This window comes from Phymastichus coffea, unplaced genomic scaffold (genome assembly GCF_024137745.1).
Source record: "Phymastichus coffea isolate CEN01 unplaced genomic scaffold, Cenicafe_Pcof_1.1 PCOF00099, whole genome shotgun sequence".
NCBI lineage: Eukaryota > Metazoa > Arthropoda > Insecta > Hymenoptera > Eulophidae > Phymastichus > Phymastichus coffea.
The window spans coordinates 854,371-862,631 of record NW_026706910.1 but is presented as its reverse complement, the minus strand read 5'-3'; the positions used below and the strand labels follow the sequence as shown (position 1 = coordinate 862,631).

The 8,261-nt window shown below is 40.8% G+C and overlaps 1 protein-coding gene across 6 annotated transcripts in view; it reads right to left on the bottom strand.

Annotated features, from left to right (window-relative positions):
- LOC131670029 (titin homolog) overlaps positions 1-8,261 on the bottom strand; it is a 62,983-nt gene that overhangs the window by 19,433 nt on the left and 35,289 nt on the right. For all 6 annotated transcript variants that reach the window (XM_058945325.1, XM_058945326.1, XM_058945327.1 and 3 more), the window contains 10 exons: positions 7,564-7,724; positions 7,293-7,504; positions 6,710-6,914; positions 5,465-5,654; positions 4,830-4,965; positions 4,420-4,750; positions 3,314-3,517; positions 2,316-2,557; positions 1,844-1,892; positions 1,022-1,234 (listed from right to left, as the gene is read on the bottom strand). In XM_058945325.1, coding sequence (XP_058801308.1) covers positions 1,022-1,234; positions 1,844-1,892; positions 2,316-2,557; positions 3,314-3,517; positions 4,420-4,750; positions 4,830-4,965; positions 5,465-5,654; positions 6,710-6,914; positions 7,293-7,504; positions 7,564-7,724 — 1,943 coding nt within the window. The remainder of the gene's footprint in view (positions 1-1,021; positions 1,235-1,843; positions 1,893-2,315; positions 2,558-3,313; positions 3,518-4,419; positions 4,751-4,829; positions 4,966-5,464; positions 5,655-6,709; positions 6,915-7,292; positions 7,505-7,563; positions 7,725-8,261) is intronic.

Here is an 8,261-nt window from a genome sequence, read left to right as displayed (position 1 = left end):
TATGGCTTGTGCGAAGTGAACGTGCTGTGGAGCAGCCACCATCGTATTAAACTTTAATTGATAAAATTTTCTTTTTCGCGGATTGCCAATCATCGTCTATTTAATTTTTGAAACTTCAATTGGAACGTTAATCTTTGTTGAAACCAATTTTGAAGCTTCTTTCAAAAGAAATCAAAAGGAGCTGTGAGATATTCTTTTATGTGAATTCACCAAAAGAATACGACATTGTCACAGAAAGTTAACTTATTCAACACTCGTAAGTTATGCAAACAACAAAGAAAACAATAAGTATCTCAGATTAATAATTAATAAAACAAAAAAAATTAATTCCAATTAGTATGAGAACTTTTTTTAGTAATATTAATGTTGTATGCTCCATTTTTGTAATAGTAAAGTAAGTATCAATTCAAACTTTACTATTATTAGTATATATTGCTTAAAATCGACAGCGGCTCCGTGCGCCCACACGATAGGCTGTACATGCAACGCTAAATATAATTTTGCAGAGCGCAATCGCTGAAAAGTAATTGTTGTAGAAAAGACAGAACAAAGAATAGAGCTCGATCAGCAGGTCAGTATAAAACGAAAATAATGTCTACGAAAATCAAATTATCAAATTGTTAACAAGGCTTCATAGTTTTTAATAAGCAAGCCGTAGAATTTTTTTGGTAATATCAGCACCGGCCTCGGGAAACCTGTTTTTAAATGGGAATTGTTTTATTATAACAGTAGATATAAAAATTAATTATTAGTTTTATTAAATAAAAAGTCTGGTTTGGCAAAAGAAAATAATAAAATGTGATTTATGCATTAAACAAGCGCAAATACAATTAATGTGAGTATACCATCGAAAAGTAAAAAAGTGTATCGTTTATTTACAGATTTCACGTAATTCCATGGTTTGTGTAAATTTACTTTTCGATGTCGTTAGAATAGTCTTTTTTTTAATTTGCATCAACTGAAGCACAGCCCCTCAACCCATCATTACTTCTTAATAACATGTTTGACTAATGAGACTTACCGGAAACGATTTTGTTAGCATCCTCCAAGATTTGCTGTCGTTTCTTATTATCATCGTCATTTTCATCGCGAGACTTTTTCACCATTGTCTCGGGACTATGATATTTGTGCTCGAGAAAATCGGCCATCATATCACCGAGCTCTTTTTCGTCGCTCGCATATTTATCTTTGATGGGAGTCGAGGTGCCATTCGTTATAGTTATGTGCTGTTTGGCTGTTAAGTGCAAAATAGAAAGAAAAACATGAGCAACATACAGTGAATGAGACGACAGAAAGGAAATAAGAGTTGTCGTTCCGCGCTAAAAATTGCTGCCTTGCTTTGCACAAAGTCAGCGAAAATAATTCAAAAATGCCTAAATGGCGGAGGAAAAAGAAAAGAGCGCTCGATTAAAAAACTAGAACAGAAAGAGTAGATAAGGAACAAAAAGAGACTGACCACAGTCGAGATTTCAAAAAAATTAATTGATCGACGTGTAAGCATTATGTCACGAGCTACGGATGAGTCATATCAAAAGTGATCTAAGCTTTCAAAGAAAAGTAGGAGAAAAAATGTGTAGTGCTCGTATAGTAATATGGTAGCGTTTGATAACACATTCACGACATCATTTATTGCGCAGGACAGTAGCAATGCTGTGAATCACGTATAAAAATACTGTAATAAACCGGAAGAGCCATAACAGCCGAATAGTTTTGTCAAAATCAAAAATATATACATTCAAAAAAGATTCATTACTCAGTTCCCAGAAGTGTCACTAACGATATTGATAGATAGAGATATAAAATAAAAAAGTATAATTTTCAAATTTTACCAATAACTACTTACGTGTTTTTTGACCTCCGGTCATGCTAATATCTTCTATAGATTCAGAGTCCTGCATCAAAAGAAATTAAGTCTGTTTAACCCAACGATAGAACGATCATGGCGATACATTATGCATATGACCCTTTAATAGCCATAAATCAACTATATTAAAATTAAGTTTAATTGGCAAACTACTTCGATTATCAGCGATATAAATGTCAGCTCGCATTCAATTAGCATACGTTCGGTATGCAATTATCGCGACGTTCTGCGCAGCTCCACTAAAAAGAAACGCTCGTGATATAATGGCTACTAAAGGATCAAGAAAAATATCTGTCAATTGGAGAAGCACATTCCATTCGAGATCGCAGATATCTCGTCGACGATATCAATTGCACGCGATAAACGAAGCGTCCACTCGAGCCAAAAGTTGTTTGCTAGGCAAGAAGGAAGGAAAAAAATTCCGCGCGCGCGAACACAGCAGCGGACCCACCTTCATTCTGTCGGGCTCGTCGTAGTCGGGATCCATTTTGGGATCCATCGTTGCATCTCGGCGAAGAGACGTGTCGCGCGATGGACCCAATTCGTCCTTCAACGAGTCGAAGCCTGGCTGATCGAGCCTCACCCGAGCGACGGCTTTTTCAACGTCGTCGGTGACGAGCTCCACGTTGAATATGCACTTCTTCACTATATCCTCGCGGCCGATCTTATTCAGTGCCTTTTCGAGTGTGTTGCCTGAAGTATAAAAAAATCATATTTTTCTTACATTCCTTTCCTCACTCGCACGCAAGACGGAAAAATAACAATAGCACGCTAATTGTCGCAATCAGCGATACGAGCATTGTGCAACGATGTTATTCGAGCGTATATTGAACCTTCTCGTCGCGACTGCTGCTGCTGCTGCTCCCGAGCGACTCTGTCTTGCAATGCCGGCGTACGCTTAAACAGCAGCATCAATTCGCTTCGGTACTGCTGCGGTTGGCGCTCATACTCCTGGTAAAGGGATATGAACATTGTGGGGGAGAAGTTACTTAATTGACGACGCGAGCGAGATGCGAAATTCTTTCGCTAAAAAGGCACGACGCAGTGCGCGCAAGTCGCCTGCGAGGACTGAGGCGGCGATTGTTGTTGATTGCAGTCGGCCGGTCGGTCGGTCGCTGCGGCGGAATGGAACGCGAAGCGAGATAGTACACAAAAGAGGTGGGGATCCTCGTGAACGCGACCGAGAGAGAGAGAGAGAGAGAGAGAGAGGGAGAGAGAGAGAGAGAGAGAGAGAGAGGGGCATCCATGGGTTCTATGTCAAGCATAATAATGAGTGATGACATCAACGAACTACGTTTCTGCACAGATTCCACGAGGCTGACTCAATGGCTTTTATACGCGTGTTTACCTCACCTTCGCGCGAACCAGTCGCTTTTTATCTCTCACTTTGCCGGCCTTGACTGACAGGTGCTGCGAAATTGAATGACGAGGTGCGAGGTTGAAACTTACCGGTGACTTTGTTGCCACTGCTCTGCCAGACTTTGAACATCGCCGTTGCTTGCTGAGCCGTTTTGTCCGGGTACTCCTCTTTGATCTGCGAGATCTCGTTGGGCGTTACGTTCAACTCATGAGCCAATTTCTCCCAGTCGCTGCCCAGCAGATTGGCGATGTCCGTCATACGAATCGTCGCGCGATGTATCGCGTCTGGCCTGCCTGCATTTTCATTTCATTTTGACATTTCACTTGGATTTGCTTTTAACACCGGATTCACTGGTCGAGGTATGCTATGTTTATCGAGCCTCACAACTCATTCTTATACCTAACGACATTAATTTCCGAAAGACTAATGCATTTATCTCTACAAAAACATTAGTGTTCCACGATAAGAGAAAGCTGGAAGTGATAAAACGTTCATCCATATTTGCTTCTTGCTGTAGCTAGACCAGATCAAAAAATTAAAAAAAACCTCTATTTTTTATTTAAAGAATACGCTTGTTACAAAAATAACAATTATTAATAACCAACAACTATCGACTTCTATGTGGCATTCTACTTATATTTACTGCCATCGAAAGATCACGTTTTTAACAATACTTTTTTCACAGTAGAAACATTTTACACGTTCGAAAAAAAAGCAAAATTCAAGCCGCTCCCAACGATCAACACCAATATTTCAATTATTTGAACAAGAAATCATTGCGTAACTCTATATATACTGAGTTAGTCATCTGTGTGAAAAAATTCAGCGGAAATGCAATTTAAAAAAGTTGCGCTTGACCATTCCGTTGTATAACTTCGAAGGAAGGAAACTAAAAATGACCGTAATTATGCGTGAAGTTTTCAACGCGTCGTTCCTCGAATTTATTGGCTTGTACGATCGATAATGTGAACGCGTCAAAACAGTGGAATCCATTCGAGTTTTCATCGAACAGCAAATTTCTCGTCGGGCACGATCTATATTTATTCATGGAAAAATTATCTTGTTTGCTCGCCATAAAATGTAACGAGGAGCACCTTCGTGATTCAAGTAATTAAACCGAAAAATCGGAAAAGGCGAGCATAGCAACCGTCATCGGTTACGCAAGAACCACAATTAAAGCAAATATGTGACTTACTTAATCCACCGTCCCGTAAGAAGCTGTAATTCTTTGAGAGCTCGAGTAAATCGAGTTCCGAGCTACCACCGTCGGGCGAAATTTTATCGGGTAGAAGTATGTTCAACGTGCAAATGGGTGTCTGCGAAGGTTCGCCTTTGGCTACTTTGGGCTCGCACATGAACATGATACGACCCAAATTGTCAGCCGCGTCTGGATCCTTCACCCTGACCGTAAATGGTACGCGATTCTCCTTGAACGCGCGGAAAGGTAACTGCAGTTGTTCGCCGCTCTTCAGTACTGGCACCAGATTGCCAGCAAACTCCATGTATTGCGTTTTACCTTCGAGTACCTAAAGCAATGCGACATTGCGATGTTAGTGCTGAACGTTCGGTAGTAAAGGATTCAAATGTAAGATAAAGCGTACGTACCTCGACGTCGCGGCTCTTGGCGACCTCGGTGAAGTGTTCCTGATGCTCCAAGGTCTTGTCTTCCTTGTCGTCAGTCATGCAGAAGACGCGCAATCGCGCCTCGAGGGGATCGACGCGCTTGGCGAACACAACGAATCTACAAGTGAATTTATTGAGCGTGAGTCAGCGTCACTTTTATACACTCGCGTACTTCTCAATTAACAATATGCACGTGAATTCGTCCACTTGAAACAGAATCCGTGACATTCCGATGCACCGATTACTTATTAATCAGATGCGAGCAAGTTATTTATAAAGAGGTTTGCATGTTTACATTGAAAGACTGTTTCTTTTGCATGCAAAGAATTATTTGCATTCATTAGGAATTCTCGATACAGACACTTGGCCCCTCTAATGACGTTTCAGTTATAAATAATTCACTTTGTAACAGCATTAGCATACACGCGGTAATGTTCATTTTGAAATCCCGAAGAATTAATACGACTTCTTTGACCGGTAAGCATGTGTAATATGACGTTTCAACGCTGAAATTGTCCTCAAAAGAGTTACTCGATCGTAAAGAACAATCAAAGTTACTAATTTTTGCTTTATTACACATACAATCAAGTGAAAAATAAAAATTGCCGTATACGTACTTGGCCATGAAAGGTACATGAGTGGCATGGGTATAGAGTTCGGTAGCCATTTTGGTAGCTTCGGAGATGTTTCTGCAATCCATGAGCCAAAATCTTGCGGATACAGTCGTGGTAAACGAGACGCAATCCTTGACGAAGTTCAAGGGCGTGGAGCCGGTGACATCCTCCCAGACCGCCCGCGACTGACCCCCTGAACGACATACACGCCAGGTACGACAACATTATTAGAATATGCGAGTGCTGCTGCGAGTCGCGTGTCACGATGGGGAAACAGACGGAGATGACATGATGATAATGGCATTGGACTGATAATGCTTGCGAGAGGCAATACGTGATTTGAAAACATTTTCAATACAGATGAAAGCGGCGAGACGCTGTAGTGTATTGATAATTGAAATATAATAAATATGCGTGTGAAGCGTGTATGTTGCGTTATGCACTTTATCTTGGTTGAAGCTGCGCTCGACCGGTGGAGGCAATACGGAAGGAAATAGATAGGCATTCGACGTTCCGTTAGCCAATTCGTTCGCCTCTTCAGAATTTTTATTATTTTTATTTCGAAAAAACAGAATGAAACGGAATGAAAAACAAGTGTGACAAACAACTAGAACGCATCAACGCGAATCAAGAAAACAATTTACAAAATAAGAGCCCGGAAATGCGGTGGTCAGAACAAATGCATGTAGTCAATTGATGTTATGCATTTTGTCATATTGTTATTGTATATTCATTTGCTTCTAATTCACTACGTCTGGAGAATCATTAAAGTTTCTAAAGCTGATGGAAATCGATTCTCTCTTTTGTTTTTCTAGATGAAAAGCACTGAAAAAAACTCTAGCGGTCTAATAATCGAACGATGATAATTGAATGGCGGTGCCAAATGAAGAGAAATATATGCGATACCATATTGAGATTGAAAAAAAAACAAGTGGGGTGATAAAGAAAAAACAATTTCGTAAAAAGTCTACGGTTAAGTAATGATCCATACCTAAATGACTCAATCCTAAACAATATGCAAGCATTAACAATGAATCATAACAAGATATATATGTATAACAACAATGATAATCAAGAGATGTCTTTAATAAGACTAGTCATAGATTCTTTTTTCTTTTCGTGTTTCCTTTAGTCAAACCTTCGCTAACGTCTCCCTTGGATGTATCTTAAAGGGAGTTTTTGTTTAGTTCAGCAAAAAGGCTATTCTTCATCGATCTAATCCGTCTGTTACGCGCAAGCATATATTACCTGTTATGCTGCAGAGGAGCCTTAGAGTCGGTGCATCGCCCGAGTACTGATTGATCATGCCCTTGTTGGCCGCTTGCGGCACTGGTATTGTCAAGATTATTGGCTTGTGGAATTTTCGACGTCGTGGCTCGACTGTCACTATTGGTGACACCGCTACTCTGTTGCCGAGTAGTTTGGCTACAAGCTCCGCTGGAATCGGATGCGCCTAAAAGATTACAAATTATTTAGTTGGTACGTTTTCAAAGTAGCGCCGGCGATCGCGCTTAAAATAAATCCTCATATTAATGTCTAATGCGCTATTAAGACTTTTGGCAGGCTGCCCTTCCATCGAATCCAATCAAGTTCACATTCGTCGTCGTTTCCTTCGAAGGATAACATTGAAAAGCAATATATCAAATAACTCGAGTATGAAAAGGCACGCAACCTATTTGGACATTCAATCCGCGTAACTCGCAACAGTTCGGAACTTAAGGCGGCATGAAACTATTAAAGTTAAGATATACACGCAGGATAAACTAGGAATATCTCGTGACTCGTGCTGCATCTTCGTTGAAAGAGTTCTGCTGAGTGACTGTTCTGTTACCTGTAAGCCGACACGTATTTTCTTGGTGAGGGCGGATTGCGGGAAGATAGCTTGAACTTGTGGCACTGCCGATGAGGAAACGGTGCCGCCTTCGGGCCCGACTGCGTGCACTTCCTGCCGGATGCGTGACACAACCGCGAAGTAATGCGGAAAGTCGACTGTCAATACCCTTACGATACGCGATGTCTGGAGATCCTCTAGCTGGCTTAATTCTGTGGACAGATACGCCAAGTTAGACAAAGCCGCAAACGTCGAAAGCGAAAATACCGACCCTCTCCTTCAAAGCTCTCGTTAAGAACATCCTGTACGGCCTCCTCGCTGGCTTCCAGGGTGTGCTCGCGCCAAGTTTCTCCATTGTCCGATCGCAAAATCACGATCTCCCTCTCTTTTCCACGCAGCGAGGCGAAGTGCGGCACCTCAATTATAACAGGTCTGCAATAAAACAAGTAAATTAACATTGGAGTCGAGTGAGCAATCTTTTTATTATTTTCGAATGACGATGACTTAATGCACTTTATCGAGGAGAACCAAGCAGAGAAATAAGGAGGTACGATTCCAAAAATAGAACGAGGAAGGAAGAAAAAGATATTTTATGGGCCTCCGAAAATAAAAACGATCGTATATTTTTAATATCTGCGGCTCGACACGAATTCACAAGGATGTTTTGTGCAAGCCACTGTAAGAATTAAGCGTCTATTGTGATGTCATGCTGACATCAATTTTAATACGGTGTAAGCGGTGCGCAACCGACGCCATTTTCTTGGTTTGCATGAAACCGCGCAAACATTGGTTTTTTTCCGACGATTGTTCTTGCTCTTAATTTTTTTCTTCGCTGGCAAAACATATATGTTTACCGAGAGATCGATGCGATCTATCCGTTTATATGTTTAATTGTCTGACGAACGACGCGTTATAATGATTTTCTAAGGCGATTCAGTGAGACCTCACTTGATTTTATTTAAACGAGAG